This window comes from Lampetra planeri, chromosome 11 (assembly GCF_965212315.1).
Source record: "Lampetra planeri chromosome 11, kcLamPlan1.2.h2, whole genome shotgun sequence".
Taxonomy (NCBI): Eukaryota; Metazoa; Chordata; class Hyperoartia; order Petromyzontiformes; family Petromyzontidae; genus Lampetra; species Lampetra planeri.
This window is the reverse complement of record NC_136117.1, coordinates 352,970-376,649: the sequence shown is the minus strand read 5'-3', so window position 1 is coordinate 376,649 and position 23,680 is coordinate 352,970. Positions and strand designations below refer to the sequence as shown.

At 52.6% G+C, this 23,680-nt stretch overlaps 1 protein-coding gene across 12 annotated transcripts in view; it reads right to left on the bottom strand.

The window, feature by feature from the left end:
* The window catches only part of LOC144721414 (complement C3-like), a 366,684-nt gene extending 345,276 nt beyond the window's left edge, over positions 1 to 21,408 (bottom strand). For 4 of the 12 annotated variants that reach the window (XM_078599020.1, XM_078599027.1, XM_078599021.1 and 1 more), the window contains exons 1-2: positions 21,255 to 21,408; positions 7,427 to 7,610 (exon numbers count right to left, since the gene is read on the bottom strand). Coding sequence is in view for 8 of the 12 variants with exons in the window: in XM_078599019.1 (XP_078455145.1) it covers positions 7,427 to 7,610; positions 21,255 to 21,364 (294 nt within the window). In the remaining 4 variants the exon portion in view is untranslated. Of the gene's footprint in view, positions 1 to 7,426; positions 7,611 to 9,292; positions 12,801 to 19,830; positions 19,900 to 21,254 lie in introns of those variants that run through there. The other 8 variants (XM_078599023.1, XM_078599024.1, XM_078599026.1 and 5 more) reach the window with 7 other exon arrangements.
* Positions 21,409 to 23,680: the final 2,272 nt, after the last annotated feature.

The following is a 23,680-nucleotide window of genomic DNA, read 5'->3' as shown; positions in this document are numbered from 1 at the left end:
ACAGTGAGAGCAGCGAGTCCTGACCCTGAGAGGTAGCGGGGACATCCCCGATTGGTGCGCCCGCGGTCGCAGCCAATGCCCCCATATCTTCCACAACCGGCGGTTTACAGCGCGCCGATCCCGATAGACACGCACATTTATGACAAGGCAACAATCGCGACAGGGCATCGGCATTTGTGTGTCGCAACCCCTTACGGTATGTAGTCGTGAACTGATAGTCCTGGAGGACTTCCAACCACCGTGACAATTGGCCCGAGGGTTGGGCGACCCTCAATGAATACTGTAGCGCCGCGTGGTCCGTCCGGACCGTAAAGTGACGACCATAGAGATACGGTCTGAATTGTTGTACAAAAAAAACAATGGCAAGCAGCTCGCGACGGGTGACGCAGTAGCGCTGCTCCGCCGGTGACAACACCCTGCTACCATAAGCGACCACCCTTTCGACTCCCCCAACGACTTGGGATAGCACCCCCCCAATGCCCGTGTTGCTAGCATCCGTATCTAGCAAGAAGGGACTCGCAAAATCTGGATAGCGCAAGGGTGGGGCACCCACCAAGGCGTCCCGGAGGGAGCAGAATGCGGCCTCCTCCTCCGGTTCCCATCGGAACTTCACTCCTTTCGCCGTTAGAGCGTGCAAGGGTTTTGCAATAGTGGCGAAGTGCTCAACGAATCGGCGGTAATAAGAAGCAAAACCGATGAAACTGCGCACGTCCGAAACTGACGTGGGTGTCGGCCATGAACTGACACAGTCCGTCTTCGCGGGATCGGTAGAAATCCCCGAAGAGTCGACAATGTGACCCAAGTATCTAACGGACTTACGAAAAAGGTGGCATTTGGCCGGTTTAAATTTTAATTTAGCCGATCGCATTCGTAAGAACACCCCTCTCAATCGCTGGAGGTGTTCCTCAAATGTTTTACTGAAAACAATGACATCGTCAAGGTAAATCAAGCACGTATCCCATTGCAAGCCCGACAAAACCAACTCCATAAGGCACTGAAACGTCGCTGGAGAGGAGTGAAGTCCCATGGGTAACCGGTTAAACTGGAACAGGCCCCCTGGAGTCCGAAATGCTGTCTTAGGTTTAGACTCTTCGTCGAGTGGCAACTGCCAGAATCCCGATAATAAATCAAGAGTCGAAAAATATCGCGCACCAGACAATGCATCGAGGGACTCGTCCATCCTGGGGAGCGGATACGCGTCAGCCACAGAGATCTTATTCAGGCGACGGAAATCTACGCAAAATCGCAAGGACCCATCCTGCTTCTTAACCAGCACAATAGGTGCTCCCCAAGGACTGGAGGAAGGCGAAATAATGTCGGCTTCTAGCATATCGTTAACGGCCGACTGAACATGTTCCTTCTCAGCAGGACTTAGTTGGAAGGGATTTAGCCTGACCGGTGCCGCATCGCCCGTTTCAATGTGGTGGCGTAACAAATCCGTGCACCCAATGTCATACTTATGTTTACTGAACACATCAGAAAATTCCATAAGCAACTCGCGCAGCGCACCCAACTGTACCCCTGACAAATCGTCCGAGTCCGCGCACAGCGAATGGACCCATTCAAGGTCCTCCCTAAGTTCAATGTTCTGCGTGGGGCTCGGATCAACCTGCGCAACCAGCCGCTCATCCGCAGGGACCCGCGCCGCGTGAGCTAGCACGGTGCCCTGCTGAATGACGGCTGGCGCGACCCAGCGTTTAAAACCATCACAAACGGATCCTTGTCAACCCGAACCAAAGTGTGAGCCACCGACAAACCGACACCCCCGACAGCCCTGTTAGAAGGACCCAAAAGCATGCCTTGTTCCGAAGTCTCCCCCACCCATGGTTTCCGCAACCGGAGGGGAATTAACATCTGTGAACCCGGGGGCACGTGCACGGTCTGTGTCGCCAACGCTTGTATCGTAGCGCATGCCGTCCGAATTTCAGTAGGGTTCGTCAAAAATGAAATACGGCGACCCGATGGTAGTTCAATGCAACGCTGATCGATGACAATTTTAATGGGCATTTTAGCCAAAAAATCAGTGCCCAATAGATAAGGAACCGCCAAAGAAGACGAAACGAAAACGGGTCCCGACAATTTGATATCTCCAATGCAAATGGACACCCTAATCTGACCGATAATGCCCAACGATCCCCCATTAGCGGCGTAAAATGGCACATCCACTGGGAGCAGCGGACCGCATTGGACGGGGAGAATGTTGTAAATGAGGTCCGATATAATAGTCGCCGACGCCCCCGTGTCCACTAACACCCTGACCTCGACCTCATCAATAGATCCCGTAACGACGGATGAACCCGCTGAAGCAGCCACAATTCTGTGCCCCAACTCCGACCATTCAATGTCTCCCCGGTCCCGGCCGAACCCCCCTCACCGAACCGAATCCCCGAACCCTAACCGGCCCTCCTCCGCCGCAACGCGACGGCCCATGTGTGTCGAGTATGTAGGCCGAGCATGTGAGGTGCCGCAACTTGCCGGGGTTTGTAGGGATGACTTGGGGCCTTGGTCATCGTCCAGCCGAGATCTCATGGCGCGCTGACGTGGAGCGCGGCAACCGGACGCCACGTGGCCCCGGAGGCCGCAGTTATAACACGTGATGAGGGTCGTTGTAGATCTCGGTTGCCCCGGCTTGCGGCCCGATCGCAGAGGCGAACGACCCCCCGACCTCCAGTTCCCTGGTCGTCCCGCGGTGAACGCCTCCTCTCGTAGGCTGACGACTTGGGGTTCGGTGACCACCGGACCCGGAGCTGAGGCCACGGCAGCGTTGCAGACGACCCCCTGTTTGCGTTGAAGGACCTCGTGCGCTTGTATACTCGTAGCGACCCGCAAGGAAGAAATATCGATTTCGTCGGCCGTATTGATGGGGACCCCCAGGTCCTGCGCCAACTTGAGCAGTTGCTCCAAAACCATCGCATCTTGGCCCTCCTCGTCCATACGAGGGAACGCGGCGTCGGCGAGAGCCAGCAACGCCGTGCGATAGGCGAGCGCGGTCTCCGTGTCTACCTTCCGCCTTGCATAAAAATGATGGCGACACGCCGAGGGAGGTCCGTACACCTTGGCCATGAGACCCAGCGCAGCCTTAAGCGTGGAGCGGTCCGACCTCCGTGCGGACGTGAAGGCCGCGAGCGCGTTGTCGTCCAACATGGCAGGCCGTAGCGTCGGACCAGGCGGACATCTCCTGATGCGCCAAAAACCTGCGCTGAAATTGGCCCCAGTCACCGCCTTCCGCCTTGAAGGCTGACAATGTGGGAAGGCGCTGTTGAAAGATGAAGTCGTCCTCTGCCTCGTGGTTCCTCTCCGCCGCCCCGTCGGTGTGTAAGATGGCGGCCCCAGTGGCGGGTGTCTGATGGCGGTCCGCAGCGCGCGTTGATGACGTAAGCGGGCGCGCTTGGAGAACCGCCGCCACGTGGCGGTCACCGTTCCCGCCAAAAGTCGGCGCAGATGAAATGGCGGGAATCGCCAAGTCATTTTGGCGGGAATCTGCGGGGCGACCCTGTAGAATGTCCGCCGCCGTCCCCGCTCCTGCCGACGAGCTGATTTCCGCCAGGATGGACGCGGCGGCGAGCAGCAGCTCCGCCAGACGGGAGTGCGCCTCGCGGAGCACGACATCGGTCCCCAGTTGCTCGCCCGGCGCCGTCGGCGGATCCTGCAGCGTGGGCAATTCTTCGTCCTCACCCCCCGATGCCAGCTGGCCCGAGTCGTCAAGGTTATCCTCGCGGTCAATCCCGTGGGTCCGACGGGTATTCCTTGTATCCATGCTTGGAAGACTGTTTCACTTCTGACGCCAGTTGAAGTATTGGAAATGACGGCAGGAAACTCCTTGACGGGTAACACACTTTTTATTAAATCTTGACTTGTCACGATACAACGTGTGGTCTCTATTCTTCTGACTACTTGTCACGATACAACGTGTGGTCTCTATTCTTCTGACTACTTGTCACGATACAACGATACAACGTGTGACCTCTATTACTCTGACTGCACACTTCACTTAGCTCGTGTAAACTCTATGCCTCTGGCTACACACGCATCACTCGTCTCGTGTAGACCTTATGCCTCTGGCTACACACGCATCACTCGTCTCGTGTAGACCCTATGCCTCTGGCTACACACGCATCACTCGTCTCGTGTAGACCCTATGCCTCTGGCTACATACGCGTCACTCGTCTCGTGTAGACCCTATGCCTCTGGCTACACATACTGCATGCTCACACTGCATGCTCACCCTACACTCTGCCTCTGGGTTACACAGAGTCCCGGTCCCTACAGGACAGCGGGACTGGGTACCACAGGGCCCTATCTCTTCCTCTCCGCCTTCAGTCTTCGCTGGTTACACTCTCCCCGTGCGCCTGTGCGCATCACCTTATATAGTCCCTGCTCACGGGAGACGGAGCGGATGCGGACCTCGACGTGAGCATCGCTCCTTAGTTAACCAATCACGACGCGCTATTTCTACGATCCGTTTTCCCCCAGCGCGTGTTTCCACTACCCAAACAATCACGCCGCGCTGCCACCCGATCACTCCCTCTCAAGCGCGTCACCGGCACACACAGCCAATCACTACGCGCTGGCACCCGATCCCTACCCCAGCGCGTATCACCACTACACATGTGTAATGAGTTGACTCAACCTGCCTCGCAGGGCGGTGGGAACCACAATACAGTGACGGTGCAGCGCCTCGTTCCACCTCATCAAGAGTCCTTCATGAAGGACAACCTGCGGACCTTCCGTGGGAGCAGACCCTTTGTGCTGTAACTCAGCTCGATGCCGCAAGGCCATCAGGGACCCATCCTCCAACTTTAGCCGCCTCCACTCGGTGTACGTGAAGTTCAAAGTGCTGTCCTCCAGCGCGACCACCTTGGTGGGTTCCCCCTCACCGAGTGCCGCCACGACGTTCGGTGACCCCACCACAGGCGGTTTACAGCGGCCCGCAACCGACGAACACACACAACGTTCCACCAGGGGCAAGCAGGACAACGCATCCGCATTACAATGTCACACCCCTTGACGATATATAACTCAAAACGAGTACTCCTGAAGTATTTCCAGCCTGTGTGAGAGCTGGCCGGAAGGTTGGTCCACTCGCAGAGATTACTGAAGGGCTGCATGATCCGTGCGAACAAAAACATCCCTGCCATAAAGATAAGGTCTGTACTGTTGTATGAATTCTAGATTTGAAGCTTTTGTGACTGCAAGGATTCATACTCTTAGTTCTTTCGGAAGTACGCTATGGCCAAAAGTTATCTGCAGGTGCCACAGTACCGCTGTTCAGCGGTGGACAGGATGCGACTGCCATACGCAACCTGTGTTGGTGGAGTCCATGTCCAGAATAAATGGCAGCGAAAAATCCGGGTTTGTCGGGGTTGGAGACCGGCAGCACCGCAACGCATCGAGGCAACCAGTCGGCCAAGCTGCACTCTTGCCCGGGCTCTCCCATCCATGCCACCATCACAGACCACCGGTGCAAATTCTTGTGGGTCTGCAGGCACCTGGCGGCCCAATGGGACGTCTGTATGTCCTCGTCAATGACCGGCAAGACAACACCCATTTCGTGCACCAGCCCCAACATCCTTTCCATGACGAGAAAGTCTAGTGCCGTCCGGTCCATCGCTGGGTACGCTGCGTGTCGCAGCTCTAACAGCGCGCTGCGGTAGACAAGAGGCATCTCGGCCTCCCCTCGCCTCCGCTGAAGGAATTTCCTACGCGTGTTGGAAGGCGGATCGTACACGGCCGCCATTTTGCTGTAAGCCTGCTGAAGGGTGGTCCACTTTTCACGATTCAGAGCCATCAGTGTTAGATGGTTAGTGTTGTGTATAGGCTAGCAACAGTAATAGTGTGTACCCACGCCGGGTGTGTATCATCCCGATGGTGCTCGTAAAATAAAAGAAGTGCCTCCAAGTCTTACTGTCTCCGAGTTAAGTGACTACACATGTATAACGAGTAAACAGATACCATCAGTATGGAGGAAGGCAAGAGTCATAGCTCTGCCCAAACCAGGGAAAAACCTTTCATCACCAAAAACTACAGACCAATCTCCATCCTTTGCATCACTTACAAACTCTACGAACGTCTTATCCTACAACAAATTTCACCCCTGGTAGATCTCAAACTCAAGACCAAGCAGGCTTCAGACCTGGCCGATCCTGTGCAGGAGGCCAACTACTAAACTTCACACAGCACATCGAAGATTGTTACCAACAGAAGATGATCACCGGCTGCATATGACACTGTTCAACATGGCATTTTGATCCACAAACTGTACCTCATAACTGGCTACTTAGACCTTAGCCAGACCATTCATAGCCTCCTAGAGAACAGACGCATCCACATGGAGCTAAACGGGCAAAAAGTAGATGCCGTTCTCAAAATAATGGCTTACTACAAGGCAGTGTGCTCGCCCCACTTTCATTCAATATCTATGATCAGCCACTTCCTGCTGAATATCAGCTGTTCATCTATGCTGACGACTTCTGTATCACCACACAGCAGAGGAATTTTGAGAACACAGAGATCTTGGAGAGGGCAGTGGAGATGTCAAGGTACAACCTAAATAATCATTTCAAACCCAACCTGAGTAAAACCCAAATCTGTGCCTTCCACCTGAAAAATTGGGATGCAGAGCGACACAGCACTCCTCAAAATTTGGCAATGCCAACATCAGAAGTGGTGGTCTGTGCAAAATATTAGGCAAAGACTAAATAGGTTGGACAGAAGACACGAAGAAGAATAATCTTCCACAATGTTCATGGTCCTCCCTAAACCACATCCGCACAAACCATGGCAGATGCAGATACCTGATGTACAAATGGAACATTACAAACTCTCCAGTGTGCGACTGTGGTCATCCACAAGAGATAATACAACATATAACAATGAAATTGCCCGATAAACAAATACAAAACAGACATCACAGCGATACACTCCACTATTCCTGACTTGGTTATCTGGCTTGACCATCTGAATGTGAAATTGTAGTTGTTGCCCTGCATGTACATCAACTGACCCACCACTAGTGGGGGGGGGGGGAGGGTGTGGAGTGTATTATGGCATCAAATACCTCTCATAAAAAACACGTCGACACGGACCCCCTCACCCCAAACCTGTGCGGCCCCCCATGCACCCCCGCCCCTCCTCATGCTTTTTGTTTGCTTCCCTTGTTTCTTAAAGTTGATTCACACAGATTTTCTGGACAATTTTTTTATAAATTGACAAACTATTCTGTTCTTGCACTTGGCAAGATGTTCAGGAGCTGAATGCCAATGTTGAAGCCTGCTAGTAATGAGAGGGCTTCAGGAGAGAAAGTTTGTGTAGTTTTGCTTTTCCTCCTTTGACGGAGTGCAGTCTACATTGGTTTATAATATGATCCTGAGTTTGGGTTTGACGTCATTAATCATAGTTATTGTTGCTTTGAAAGCAATTGCGTTACCTTCAGAGTGGCGATGGCTGGGTCCAGCTGAGTCAGAGGGATTGTTTGGGTGGCAAGTAGATGTTTAGTCAAGAACTCTTCCACCCTGATCACTACTCTTGCATCTTCAGTGAGACCGCGTGTGTCCACAAGCACATTGACGTTGCTCCCAGCGAGAATCACACTCGGGACTGAGAGGAGAACCCTGGATGCAAATACGAGAAGGGAAAGCAACAACATATCCATATTAATTATATATTTGTAGTTTGCATGTTCTCCCCGTGGTCATGTGGAATTGTCTCCGGCTCCTCCGGTTTTTCTCTCCACATTTAGAAAAATGCGCTTAAAGTTTTTAGCTGCTATTAATTTCCATGTAAGCCACGTCTTCATTTATAGCCAGATCGCTTCTGATTAAGACTTAATAGCTCATTGGGGGCTTTACTTGGTAAATAAATATAAATATATATTGTCTATATGTTTATATAGCTCAGTGGGCTTTACATGGTAAATATATATAAACATATTTCCTGTATACATATTTTAGTGGTAGAGTGTTAAATCTTGCTCCTCGATTCCCGACTCCGCAACCTTTCTCTGTTGAATTTGGATGATAGAATTATCCACCTGTAATTAGAATCATAATCTTAGTTAGACTGGAGGAATCCGATGAGCTTTTTTTCACACATATCCAGTAGGGGTGTGTCAGCAAGAGTGTGATGCAATGTGTAAGCAAGTGTTTAAGCCAGCAGTCTAGGCATGTAGGCAACTCTATTCAGGAAAAGTGCGATAAGGAAAGCTCGCTCGTTTTAAAATCTGGTTGGCAAGTTGCAGCCAATGGGCGTTCAAACATGCGGTAAGAAACATAAAGATGAAAATGGCTACTTTAGAATATCCGGCTACTACTTGGCAGGTTTGCTTCTGATCGACCTGAAAAAAGGACAGCTATTCTCTCCTATATATGTGTAGTGGGTTCAATTGAGGCGCAAACTTGAACTTGGTTGCAACACGTTTTTATTAACTAACACAACAGGTAACTCTTAACGTTAACAGGATAACTACATAGGGTGGTGACCACCCCTTCTAACTAACTAACACTCAAGGGGATCTATATAGTCGGACCAGGACAGCTAACCGGCTGCCTGGTCCACGAGCAAAGACCGGAGACCGAGGATCGTAGATGGCGGCTTCATCCTTAGAGTTGAACAGCCCAGATCCCTCTCGGGACTTGGCTTATAACCGCTCCGGCGTGGCCGGCTCCGCCCTTGGCCACGCCCCCAGTTCCTTCATGGGAGCCCTGGTTCCACATCACGTGACCCTCACACCCCCCTTGCCCCCTCGTCCGGTCACGTGCCCTCTCGGGTTCACGCCGGATATCATGTCCTTACCCGACCTCAGTGACACCCTGGCCCTGCCCCCTAGTGAGCCATTCCGTGACATGTTAACTCTGGTGCCATAGAGAGGCACCAGGCATACAGTCCCACTCATCACTCGGTACTGTTGCTACACAGTAGTGCAGAAAAACAACCCCTTACCTCCTCGTGGTGCCGGACGGGTAACACTATCATGGACAGTGCTGTGGGGGGAGGGCCAATTCTGATTGGCCTTTCCCCTCATGGCGTTTGTAACCACCACAGTGGCCAAATGGGGGCTCTGGATGGTTGCAAGGGGCTAGTAACCCCTCCACCTTCAATTAATTACCACTAAACCAAGAATTAAAAATGTAATTAACAAGCTTGTGCCGGAGGCCCCGGGGGGACAGGCGTCTATGACGTCTCCTGGCCAAACCCCATTTGGCGGAGCCAGGAGATTGAATATTTACCCTCGGGGCTCCTTTAGAAACAACAAAAAGCAACTACGAATGGCCACGTGGAATGTTTGAATGTTCACTGCGGAGAAGAGGCTGCCACTCTTCTGTCGGGAGCTGGAACGGTACCGCCTGGATCTCTGTGGTATTTAGGAGGTCCAGTGGACCGGCTCTGGCTCCTGCCATCCATGAAGGGTGGACAGTCCTCTACTCGGGGCAGGAAACTGCCAAACAACAGGGAGTGGCTCTTCTTCTGAACAAATAATGAAGGGGGTGTGGGAGCGTGGCGGTGAGGTGTGGAAGCTGTAAGCCCCAGAATGCTTTGGGCTCGCCTTCCCATCAACCGGAGGCGAGGAGTGGTGGTGGTGGTTACTTATGCCCCCACCGAAGACGAACATCTGTGGAGAGATGCAGGCAAGGCCAATGAGTCAGATGCCTTATATGACCTCCTGTCACAGGTGCTAGCTAAAGTGGCCCCTCAGGATAGAGTCATCTTGTTTGGTGACTTCAATGCCCGAGTCGGTAATGATGCTGGCACCTAGTCTGGAGTGATTGGAAGGCATGGGCCAGATCAGCTTAATAACAACGGTAGGAGGCTGCTAGATTTTGTTGCAGCCCATGGGCTTATAATTACCAACACGCTGTTCCAGCATTGGCGTATCCACACAGCATCATGGATGCATGCCGGGTCCAAGCAAGAACATCTGCTGGACTACATAGTGATGGAACAGCGGATGCGAGCCCATGTCCTTGACACCAGGACCTACCGTGGAGCTGATCTGTCCTCTGACCATCGACTTGTCATCTGTAAGATGCGCCTATCATTCTTCCACTCCGGTGGTGGGTGTACACCCAGGACCCCATTCAAACCTAAGGTGGCCTGGTTTCAGCTAGCTGATGAAAGTTGCAAGCGAGAATTTAATCATCGCTTGCAGCTGGGGGCATCGTCCCCCACTCCTCTAGATTTCGAGGGTAAATGGGTGAGGTTTAGGACTGTGGCTCATGCAGCTGCAATGGCTGCTTTGGGTACGCGGTCCAGACCTCCCCAGAGACCCTGGCTGATAGAGGAGGTGTTCAATCTGGCTAAGAAAAAGCGACAGGCCCACTCTAATCGTCTACAGCATCCCACGTCAGAGAATGAGGAGGCTTATCGCAGCCTTCGCTCGGAGGTTCGAAGAGCCGTGAGGTGCTGCAAGGATGGGTGGTGGTCGCGTGTTGCTGAGGAGATGGCCTGCGATTACAAATCTCTATTTAACTCCATCAAAAAAGTAACCTGCAGCGCCACACTTATTACCATCATTAGGAGAAAAAACGGTGATCCAATCTCAGACCCCCAGGAACAGCTTTGCAGATTTGCTGAGCATTTCTGTGAAGTCCTGGGGGAGGGGAAATTCCTCGACAAGGAAGACATCGTGGAACAAAGTGGGGATGACCCTGCTGAGGCTGCGGGGCCTCAAATATTGGAAGAAGTCACCCCCTGTGAGTGGCTGGCTGAGGTGCCATCTGTTGAGGAAGTATTGAAGGCGATCCAAAGTCTGAGACCAGGAAAGGCACCGGGCAGAGATGATCTCCCAAGCAAAATGCTGAGGGAGGGTGGCGTTTGTGCACAGACTGCCCTACATGACATCATAACAACAGTCTGGACCAATGGACGGGTTCCGCAGGATTGGAAGGATGCCCTTGTGGTCGCTCTCTTTAAGAAGGGGGACCGCACAGACTGTAACAACTACAGGGGCATCTCACTCCTCAGTGTGCCAGGATAGGTCCTGTGGATCCCTAATGTGGTTTCAGGAAAGGGCGGTCCTGCACCGATGCATTATTTTCTGTCCGTTTGCTACAGCAGAGGTGTAGGGAATTCAAACAAGACCTACATATCTGCTTTAATGACCTGGTCAAGGCCTATGATACCATCAGTAGGCCTGGGCTCTGGGTTGTTCCTCGTGCTTTCGGAGTCCCTGACCTTCTTCTCACAATCATTAAGAACTTTCATGATAGTGAGCGGGCCTGGGTAAAACTACGTGGCCGGGAGTCGGAGCTATTCACTGTTCACCTTGGGGTGTGTCAGGGATGTGCCATGGCTCCAACATTATTTAACATATTTTTCGACAACGTAGTTCATGAAGCCTTTGATGGCTGTACCAGAGGAATTTCCATCTGGTACAGATACAATGGGAGGCTGATCGATGCCCGGGTGCGGTCAAAGAATGGCTCCCTATTGGTCAACCACGTTATGTATGCAGATGATCTGGTAATTGCCGCTCACTCAGAGAAGGAGTTGGAGGCACTGCTGCTGAAACTGGAGCATGCCACTAAGATGTGGGGCCTTACCATCAGCCCCACCAAAACTAAGCATCTGCCTGAGTATTTTGTACTATTGGGAAACCCACCCCCACAACTCCCAATCGGTGATGGGGAAGTTGTGGAGAGAGTGGAAAGTGTCCCATACCTGGGCAGTGTGCTCATGACCAGCTCCGGTTTGACAGCAGAGGTCTCACTCAGAATCAGTCGGGCGGCATTATCTTTTCATTGGTTGCATAACACTGTATGGAAGCTACCTAGTCTGTCGCTTCGCACGAAGCTTCACGTCTTCTCGGCCACGGTCATTCCCTCCCTTCTCTATGCTTGCGAAACGTGGACCCCCCTAATGGAGCATCTTCACCGATTGGAAACATTTAGGCTGGCCTGCCTGCGATCTATCCTGAGGCTGGATTGTGTGAGGAGTTCACAAATCCTTGAAAGATCTGGGCAAAGTCCCATCGGTGAGCTCCTCCAGCAGGCAAGGCTGCGTTGGCTGGGTCATGCAGCCCGCATGCCCAGTCACCGCATGCCTAAACAACTTTTGTTCTGCCGGATAGAGGGGACTAAACGGGCGCGGCACGGGCATGAGAAGAGATGTAGTGATGTGGTACAGGAGGATGTGGAGCTGAATGGACTTGCCGATGACTGGTGTAGGGGTGTTAGAGAGAGAGCCCGTTATGCATGGCAGCTTATGGCAAACAAACACAGTGGGCGGGGCTACGTGAGTGCACGGGGAGGTGCTCTCTACGACGTCCGCGCCAGGCACCCGGGGGGGCTGATTCGGAGTTATGATCCCCCGGGGCCCCACCCCTCAAGGGGGGGCTTGGGTATAAAAGGGGATGTGTCGGAGGGCTCGAGGAGAATGTTAAGCTAACCAGTGAAGACTGAAGACGTCTTAGCTAGGGCCGAGCCAGCGGCGTGGTCCCGAGATCCAGAGCCGGTGCTCTTGTCAGAGCTGGTCTGGGACTCAGGGTACCGGGCCCGACTTACCAGTGTCGGGCCAGATAGCCTCCCCTAGCCCGTTATTGGAGGACTAGGAGGCAGGCTCGGAGTAGCTAGCGCGTGTATCCCCAGCTAGCCGGGTGAGGGGGCCGATACCCCCTCTAGTGTTGTATGCCACAACCGTGCTGTGTGAAATAAACCCATGTGCCTCCAACTCCGGCGTCCAAGGGTCGTGAACTCTACTACATCTGGTGTCAGAAGTGAAGATCTACGAACATGGACACGCGCCGGACAGCTCGAGTCAGGGTACCGGAGGGGGAGGACACCGTTGCAGTCGGGGAGCCCGGGACGGCTGAAGAAAGCACAGAGCAGTCGGGGCCAGATGCGTCCACACCGCAGCAACAGGAGAATGGGGAGCCGTCGACAGAGGGGCTGAGGCAGGCGCACGCTAAGCTGGCGGAACTGCTGTACGCTGCTGCCACCATGCTGGACCACATCACACAGCTGGGGGCTGCTGGACCGCCACGGGGCGATGGCAGCCGACGACCACAGCGCCTTCCCGCCATTTCGACGGAGCACCACTTGGAAAATCCCGCCATCGCCGCGGCTGCTATTGAGGGCGTGGCCGGTCTGAGCATCGCGTCCAACAGCGGCCGTACAGTACCTGCCGCGTCATCACCAACGGACGGAACGTCACCACGGGTGCGACCGGCGATGCCATCGGTTGTTCGCGCCGAGGCAGAGCCGGGTGAGGGGGACGAGGGAGTGCGACCTTCCGCGGCAGCCGCTGCGTTACATAAGCGACTACCTCCACTCAAAGAATTTGTGGACGAGGAAGGCGACTGGGGCGGCTTCCAGCGGCGCTTCCTCGCTCACCAGGAGATGGCGCAGTGGACGGACGCCGAGGCTCTCCGCGCGCTGCCGGCACTCCTCGACAGCGACGCCCTCGCCACTCTAACATCGGCACCGAAGGAGAGGCGCTCCACGCTGCAGACGGCGATGCAGCTGCTGGCTGCAGTCTACGGTCCGCCGTCGGACTGTCGGCAACTCTTTTACGATCGCCAGCGGAGGGCAAAGGAGTCGCCCCTGGCGTACCGCACAAGCCTCCTGGCACTGGCGAAGGCGGCCTTTCCACGGATGGACAACGAAGGTATCGACGCCATGGTTACGGAGAAGATACTCCTGCTGGCGGACGACTTGGATATCGTCATCGTCGCACAAGACGACGCGGAGATGTGCTCCCTCCAAGCGGCACAACTCCTCCACGCAAACCTGCTTTCGCAACGACGGAAGGCCAGCAAGGCGGCGAGCGGGCGTGCCGTGGCTGCAGCCACCCTCCTGGCGGAAGAGATTTGCGCCATCGACCATCAACGGCAGCAGGGAGCGGGAGTACGGGCGGACCGGGGCGGTTTGAGCCATCTCGACCATCCATCGTCGTCGTCAGCGCTCCCGCGCTGTTACAACTGCGGCATCCGGGGCCATGTCGCCTCGGGGTGCCGCTCTCCTCGGCAGCGCGGGACGACACCTCGACGGGACGCCGGCCCTCTTCCCAAGCTCCATCATCATAACCCGGCGAGTCGCGGCACCCCTCATGTTTGGCCCACGCACACGCCCGTCACACACTCAAACACCGCGGCGAATGGGGGGTCGATATCGCGCACCATCGCACCAACACGCACCACTCTGGGTACTCATATCGAACCCAGCCAGTGGTCCGTGTTGGCATATCGCGTTGTAGCCGCATCGTCGGGGTCGTCTGCCGTTGTGGGGCACATCGACGGGGTTGAGGTGCGCATCCTGGTCGATACGGGAGCATCGGCGACCATTATTTCGGAATTAATTTACAATATTCTCCCTGTCCAGAGCCGTCCTTTGATGCCCGTTAACGTGCCATTCTATGCTGCTAATGGGGGCTCACTTGGCATCATTGGACAAATTTGAGCCCAAATTTGTATCGGGGATATTAAATTGTCTGGGCCGATTTTTGTTTCCTCCTCGCTGGCGGTTCCGTGCCTGCTGGGGACGGACTTCCTGGCCAAAATGCCGATTAGGATATTAATCGACCAGGGATGCATTGAGCTCCCATCGGGCCGACGCATGGCGTTTCTACCATCCCCCGTTACGAGTCGGACGGCGTTCGCGACGGTGCCGGCGTTCGTAGATAGAACGGTGCGCGTTCCTCCGGGGGCACAAATGTTGATTCCTTTGAAACTTCGGCGGCCCTTCGCTAAGGGCATTGGGGCCCAGGGGGTTCTGCTGGGGCCGTCTAGGGCCGGGGTTAGTGGACCTCATTTACTTCCGGCCCAGACCATAGTAAGAGGGGACGGAGACCCCTTCATCGCGGTCCTCAATGTGGGCTCGCAGACGGTGGTGGTCCCACAGGGGACCGTGCTTGCTCACGCAACGCCGGTGCCCTGTGAGGAACCCGTCGCGAATCACGTGAGCGCTGTCCCTGCGCCGCGACCACATTCGGACAGCGATGAAGGGTGGCTCCAGGCGCTTTGTGCGGGATCGACGGACCTGTCAAATTCAGAGCGTCAACAGCTTAAAACACTACTGCGGGAATTTTCCGACGTTTTCAGTCGGGACAAATACGATTTGGGCTGCACTCATCTGCTGCGTCACCATATTGATACGGGTGACAGCGCGCCAATACGCCAGAATCCTTTTCGGTTAAGTCCCGCCAAAAAGGACCATGTCAAATCGGCTGTTGATGACATGTTAGCCGCCGACATCATTTCTCCTTCCACCAGCCCTTGGGGAGCGCCGATCGTCCTAGTTAAGAAACAGGACGGCTCGTTGCGGTTTTGCGTTGATTTTCGGCGCCTTAACAAAATTTCGGTGGCCGACGCATACCCGCTCCCACGGATGGATGAATCGCTTGACGCCTTGGCGGGAGCGCGATTCTTCTCCACATTGGATTGACTTTCGGGATTCTGGCAGCTTCCTCTGGACGATGATTCAAAGCCTAAAACTGCTTTTCGTACACCGCACGGCCTGTTCCAATTCAACCGGTTGCCGATGGGACTCCACTCAGCGCCGGCAACTTTCCAGCGTTTGATGGAATTAGTTTTGGCTGGATTGCAATGGGACTCGTGCTTGATTTATTTGGATGACGTTATCGTCTTTAGTAAAACATTTGACGAACATCTCCAGAGGTTGCGGGCGGTTTTCCAAAAGATGCGGGCGGCTAATTTGAAATTCAAACCCCAAAAATGTCATCTGTTACGCGAATCGGTGCGTTATTTGGGACACATCGTGGGACGCTCAGGTATTGCTACTGATCCCGCCAAAACGCAGTGCGTCAGCTCCTGGCTGACTCCCACCTCGGTGGGAGAGGTCAGGAGTTTCATTGGCTTCGCGTCCTATTACCGACGGTTTGTCGCGGATTTTGCGACGATTGCGAAACCCCTACACGCTTTAACGTCAAAAGGGGTTCGGTTCCACTGGGGACAGGAGGAGGAGGCTGCTTTCCGCTCCCTTCGGGACGCTCTGGTGAAAGCTCCTCCCTTGGTTTACCCCGATTTTTCTAAGCCCTTTTTGCTTGACACCGATGCGAGCAACACGGGTATTGGGGGCGTGCTTTCCCAGGTGGTTGACGGCGTGGAACGGGTGGTCGCGTACGGTAGTCGGGTGTTGTCTCCTGCGGAGCAAAGATATTGTGTCACCCGTCGGGAACTGTTGGCAATTGTCTATTTCATCCAACAGTATCGCCCATATCTGTACGGTCGGCATTTCACCGTCCGCACAGATCATGCGGCACTACAGTACGCCCTGCGAGTTCAACAACCATCGGGACAATTGTCTCGATGGTTGGAGATTCTCCAGGACTTTGATTTTGAAACCACCTACCGTAAGGGCGTTCGCCACACCAATGCGGACGCTCTGTCGCGCATGCCAACCACCTCCGAATGTGCATGCCTCCTGGGGTCTGGACGTTGCAGGTCTCCAGGGGACATATCGGTTCCGGTCTTGGCGGCCGCCGACGACGACGAAACATTGATTACTAATTCGATCGCACAACAGGGAAAAGATTCCCTGTTGGGGTTGCCTGTCACTGAATGGGGGCGCCTCCAGATGGAGGATACCTCCCTCCTCGGGTGGCGTCGTCACGTCGGCGGTGCTGCGCGGGGGAGGGGTGATGCCGACGCATGGGAGATGGTGCAAGGTCTGCTGATGCATTGGGACGGGAAATCCCATCGACACCGGCTGGTGGTCCCTTCTGGGTTGCGGGGCAAGGTGGTGTGGGCCGCTCACGAGCGCCTCCTACACCTGGGGACCCAAAAGACCCTCGCCTTGCTCCAACTTGATTTTGTTTGGCCAGGCATGACAAGGGATGTCGGGGATTTATTGGGGTCATGCCCTCGGTGCGCGCAACGAAAACCGCCAGCACGGGAGTCTAACCCACCCTTGCAATCAATCAAAGTGTCCAGAGTAAACGAGCTTGTCGCGCTGGATATTTTGGGCCCATTCCCCGCCACCCCCAGGGGCAATAGATATTTGTTGACTGGTGTGGAGTATTTTACGCGCTGGCCTATGGCCTGGCCCCTTGCCAACCAGTTGGCAGCAGCCATCGTGGAGGCCTTTGTTCAGGGATACGTCCTGGACAAAGGTGCTCCGGAGCGGCTGCTGACCGACCAGGGCAAAAATTTTTCCGGCAAACTACTCCAACAAGTCTGTGAGCTCCTGGGCACGAAAAAAATTCGTACCTCCCCGTATCACCCGCAAACTGACGGGATGGTCGAGCGTCTGCATCGAACCATCACGTCAATGTTGTCACAGCAGGTTTTGGACTCACAGACCGATTGGGACCTGCAAATTCAAGAGGTCTTGGCGGCATACCGGATGGCCCCCCATGCAGCTACGGGATTTTCCCCCTTCTACCTCATGTACGGCCGCGAACCTGACCCGCCTGTTCGTGCCCAGCTGCAGATCCCCGCGCCGCAGGGTAAAACTAAATTGGCTGACCATATAAAATTTAATCTGGCCAAATTAACAGAGGCACGGGATGCTGCCATGCAAAACTCTGACCTCCGTCAGAAAGTGAATGAGCGGCTCAGACTGGGTCGGGCGCACATGCTGCAGTGGAAGCCGGGGGACAAGGCATGGCTGCACTGTCCCCAGGTGCCACTTGCAACCTCCTCTAAGCTGGTGCGGCCGTGGCGGGGCCCTGTGGAGGTGGTCGAGGTTTTGCGACCGCAGTGCGTGCGCATCAAATGGGGGAAGCGGCGGTGGTTCGTGCACCCCTCTAGATTAAAACCCTTCATTGCGGTACACATCCTCACTTCACACACGCGTGGCCAAACATGTGGGGGGTCGACCGACTCACTGGGTCCGTCTCCGTCGCTCTCACCTAATGCCTTGCCAGCTGTGCCACCTCCAGGTGCATCAGGAGTGACGGGCTCACGCCCGATCACCCCTCCTGGGGATACCAAGGGTCACGCGGCGTCGGATGAGGACTCACTCCGAGACGGACAGTTGCCACCTGACGGTCCGCCACCCGGGGTTACCCCGTGTGAGGGGCCCGCTGCAAGGACGCGCGCTAAAATGCGCAGACTGTTGTGAGGCCGGAAGATGTGTACATAGGTTGTGTTCATTGTGTGTTGTGTGGGTGGTGTGTTCCCTGCTCATTGGATGTACATATGTTGGGTTCGCCATGTGTTGTGTGTGTGGTGGGTTCCCTGCAAATTGTATATAGGCTGTTTTTACGGAATTCGTATTTATTCGTGGGGGGTGCGTCGGGTTGTTTTCTCTTCTCGCTGTTGCGTTCTTGTTGTGTTCTTGTTGTTATTCTTGTTATTGTTGAAAAATAGTGAGACACACGCGCGGTCAGGGGGTAAATGCGCTTTTATTGTAATTTTTTTGTATGTTGGCAGCCGGGACGGCTGCAAGCTATGCGGGGGGGGGGGGGGGTGATGTAGGGGTGTTAGAGAGAGAGCCCGTTATGCATGGCAGCTTATGGCAAACAAACACAGTGGGCGGGGCTACGTGAGTGCACGGGGAGGTGCTCTCTACGACGTCCGCGCCAGGCACCCCGGGGGGGCTGATTCGGAGTTATGATCCCCCGGGGCCCCACCCCTCAAGGGGGAGGTTGGGTATAAAATGGGATGTGTCGGAGGGCTCGAGGAGAATGTTAAGCTAACCAGTGAAGACTGAAGACGTCTTAGCTAGAGCCCTGGACTCCCCTGGTTCGCCGTCCTTATCAGGGCCGAACAGGACCGAGCCAGCGGCGTGGTCCCGAGATCCAGAGCCGGTGCTCTTGTCAGAGCTGGTCTGGGACTCAGGGTACCGGGCCCGACTTACCAGTGTCGGGCCAGATAGCCTCCCCTAGCCCGTTAGTGGAGGACTAGGAGGCAGGCTAGGAGTAGCTAGCGCGTGTATCCCCAGCTAGCCGGGTGAGGGGGCCGATACCCCCTCTAGTGTTGTATGCCACAACCGTGCTGTGTGAAATAAACCCGTGTGCCTCCAACTCCGGCGTCCAAGAGTCGTGAACTCTACTACACTGGTACCAGCGGTGTCAAGATCAGCCTCTGTGGAGGAGGCTCGTGAAAGACGCTGTTGGGCAGTTGGAGGGAGTCGCCCTCCAACAACAACGGAGGGCGGAGGAGCGATGCTCACAACAATGAGCGGAGCGCCGGGTGGCTAAAGCACAGCAAGTTGGCACAGTAGGGAGCACAGGTGGTGCATCAGCCAGTCATCTCAGTCAGTCGACCCGTGGCACCTGGGTCTGCCCTGTGACCTCCTGCCACTGCAACGGGCATTCGACACGTCACGTGGCCTCAAGGTGCACATAGCCTGGCACAAGCGTCGTGGTGACGTCACCCCCACTTAGTGGCGAATGGCGGTTGTTGTTGTTGATGTATGTTGTATGTTGAACGTATGTCGTCAACTGCACTAATCGGAGGTGTGGAAAAAGGACAACAAAACAAACACTAAAAGCAGTTCTACAAGAAATGATTTTTCAAGCTCATCATTCTGGAGTAGGAAGACACCTGGGGAAAGAAGAGATGCTGGTGTGGCTTTTGCCATTAGCAACGACATAGCGGATAAAGTCATCTCACTACCCATCTCCCTCTAAAGAGCGCTCTCTAACACTGATACGTGTGTATGCGCCAACGATGACAAAATAACATTAGAGCAAAGAATAATTATACTCAATCTAGAATAATTCTACAGCATGCTAAATTGTGTCATGGGCTCTGTACCACAATCAGTCAGACTGCTCATACTTGGTAACTTAAATGCGTGAGTTGGCGGCAACTTCTCAAAGTACAAAACCATTCTTGGCACATTCAGTAAAGGTAATAGCAATGCAAATGGAGGCCTACTGCTTAAATTATGCACCCAACACGAACTGTCAATCACAAACACGCATTTATACCCAAAGGAGAAGCACTATTTTGCATTGATGCACCCCAGATCCAAGTATTACCACCTTCTGGACTACACCATCGCCTATAAGAGAAACACAAACCGAATCAACAACTTAAGCAACATATAACACTTTTAAAAGTCAGACATTTGTGACGATGTGTGACGAGAGAGGGGTGGGGGTTGAGAAATGTGATGTCACGTAAAAATGCGCAACTTTAAATAAATATAGAATTGTTATAACAACACTAATTGTTATAACAACACTCCTACAACATCAATGACAATAGTTTAAAGCGATTTGAAGCATGTTTTATTTTCATAATGGAAATATGGTTGGGGGGGGGCAGAGCTTTGTGACGTCACATTTGAGGGGGGGTCTGACTTTTTGTGACGCCGTGTGACGAGAGGGGGGGTCAAAAATCGTCAAAAATCGTGTGACGTCATTTATGGACGGCCCCTGAGACCATCCTGGGACTTGCAAAAAAATATTTAGTAGGTATTTCTCCCGACACACCCGACACAATAAAGTCAGTAGTATTTGCACACATTGGCAGGGGGGCATCAGTGGGGGCGACAGGCGAGGCGTGAAGCACTGAGAAGCTCTCCGCAGGAGCCAGAATAAGGAAGGCCATGGGCTGCCGAAATTCTCGTGCAAACAATTTACCTGCAGATTACTCACATGTGATTTCACACAGCAGCAACATCACACCCTAGTGCAAAAAATTGGCAGGACCCTCCTGAAAAAAATATCTTGACACTCACTGAGGGTATCCTGGATAAACGTAATAATACGTTGGCCCAAATGCTAAACGCTTTATAAGAGTTGTGTATTACACTGTGTATATTGTATATGTGTATGCATGTATTGTCTTTGCACATAAACAATATGTCGTTAGCTCAGTCTCCTAGCCTTCTAAAAAAATCTGGATCCATTTGATCAGGTGGATTATCGATGATACGAATTTGTTTTAATAGAGTGGTCTTCATGCAGGAGCGTCTCTACGTTTTATACACAATAAGAGACTTACATAACGTCTCAAAAATTCGAAAGTGCACTTCAGTGCATACGATGACTCAGCACCTGGCCTGCAATCGGGCATTAGTCTGCCAGTAGGACATAATAATGTATACTTCATGCCAAATGCTAACTGTGTAATTTGCAGTGACATTTTTCGAATTTGGCAAATGTAGACGATAATAAAAGCACAGTGGCCGACTCACTTCGAATATTGTAATGTCAATGGAATATTAACGTTCAATGTGAGTGAAGCCGATACGTGCATTTTTCTTAAGGTTAATTCACACTGCAGTATTAATCAGGCTGGTCTAACCAGGAACCTCTGTGACAGGGGTTTGATTCGACATTGCTGGGCCATATCACCTATTTCGTGCTTAATATAACACACATTGCACACGTGCAGTATTACTTACATAGGGTCTTGGGTCACACTTGTTCGCACATACATCAGCAACAGCAGTAAACCCAGTGCATGGGTAGCCATGGTTTGCAATTGACGTTTGTGCGTGTAGTAATGCTCCATATAAATGCCACACAAGAATACTCATGTGTGGGCGTTTGTGTCAATGATTTGCTTTATCTGTTTGCGCGAGTGAATAATTGTTTAAAAAATAAACATAACTCTAGCCTTATCACTTTTGGAATGCAAGGTTCGTTTTCGGGAAATACATTGAGCAAAACCAGTAATGTGTGGCTTCCATTGCTGATTTCTGTTACAACTAAAAAAATACATAGAAAATGTAAGCAGTTAAAGTGGGAGCAAATTAAAGAAAATGCTAAATATTCCCATATTAACTCATCATCTGTGGGGGTAATGAATCGATCTTCAAAATGTGTTACAGTACATTTGCATATGATACTGTAACACATTATATAGTAGATCAAACACAAAATAATGACATGAATTTAAAAAATGTTTTTTTTATCTTCACTTACCTTGAGTCTTGTTGCTGGCTTGCTTGTTCGAAGGGCCACAATAACTCACCACAAATGCACACACACACCGACCACAATCGCCATATAGCCTTAACAGATTGTCGGGGCAAGTGCTGTTATAAGAAGCGCCTATGAAGGCCAGCAAGACAAACGAGGGGGTGAGTGGGCAGTACCACGTCCTGCCACTTTCGGCTCCCCAGTGGCGATGTTTACATACCACACCAGTTACTCATTTGAGGCTGAGTCGACCTAGGGGAGGCCCAGGACAAATTCAGTTAAACCGTCACTGGTGTTGGTCGTGAGCTGGAATCAAACTCGAGTGGCCGGGTTGGTAGCACAGCATGCTAACCATCGCACTTACACACACGAGGGCATGTGCACATATGAACACACGCACTCACTCACTTTCACACACGCACTCACTTTAACACAGCAAGTCCAACTTCGTAACTGCTGATGTTCATAAGTCTGGTGTTCGTAAGCTGATAACTGCCGGTATATGCAACCATGGCCTTCACTGCATTGGCCAGAACGGCATAAATGTGTGTGTATGAAGAAACAGCTGAAATGCTTCAAATACCCACAGACGAATGTATCTCTTTTGGCGTAGTACCCGTGTCAAGGGATGGATACGCAATGGACTTTGATTAAATGAATATCCTATGCAAAAATAGCTTTTTACTGGAAAACTATTTCAAGATAGCAAATAGCTATAAACTAAGTGCTGCTTGGCACCATATTATCATAAATAAGTAAATATTTGCATGTATGTTCAACTTCTTTCGCACCATATGTAGCCAACCATGATAATTGGAGGTGCAGGGAAAGGACAACAAATTAAAGTACATTGCAAACTAATCTCAAAATTACTTCTGTAAAAAGGCATATGTTACCTGACAAGTTGTAAAAAAACCAATATAACTCAATAACTACACAAAACAATATGATAAACTACACTATGTTTCTATTTCAATTGTAGTGACATCGGGGATGGCCCAGAAGGGCCCTGCCGTTCGATGTTCCTACATCGTGGACAGCACCGTGTGGGTGGCTGTGTGTAAGACCAGCCCTAGCGGGGCTTGGTGAGCACTGGGATAGTGCGGGCACCACACACAGCGTGTGGTGGGGGCTCCCACAACGGGGAGTGGGTGAGTGTCAGCCCAGGGACAGGGTTGCCCCGGGCCATGGCATTCTGGTTGACCCCGCAGACACGTGATCCGGAGTCTCCACACAGAGGGCCACAGGTGGGGGGGCTAGTGGATGATCACGTGTCCGGGGAGAGCTTTTGAGAAGGATCAAGAGGGAATAAGAATGCTCGAGAAGGCGGGCGGGGCCGAGGGCAGAGCGGCTCCGACCGTAGGGGGATATCAGGCGGGTCCCTGAGTGGGACCTGGAAGCTCAACACCTACAAGCGGGAAGCTCTACATCTCAAGCTGGAAGCTCTTCATTTTACGAGGCAACCGCGTGGTCGGAGACCCGAGTAAGGGTCCGACCCTTAGTAGCAGTAACCCCTCTGTATAGCATAGTTAGCTGGGTGGTCACCACCCGAGCTTGTATTGGGTAAAAGGGCCGTCACCCCTTTGTGTTACGGTGTTACAATAAATGTGTTGTCTCTAAAAGAAACGTCTGCGACTCAGTTGGACTCACGACACAATGAAGATCTTGAAAAAAAATACGTCAAATAATTAAAAATTAACCCGTAAAGACAAAGTTTTTCACTATAAATCCTTTATATGCGTGGCGGCTAGAGTCCTCTCGTCCTCTGGCTTGAGATGGCTGCCACCTATGGGTCAGATGATTGTCTGCCACCATTAAGCATTTGGTAATTAAATATAATAAAAATTTTCCTAAAAAGTGTAAAATTTTGGAAAAAAATGTCACGAAAATAAATTGTCACGCACAA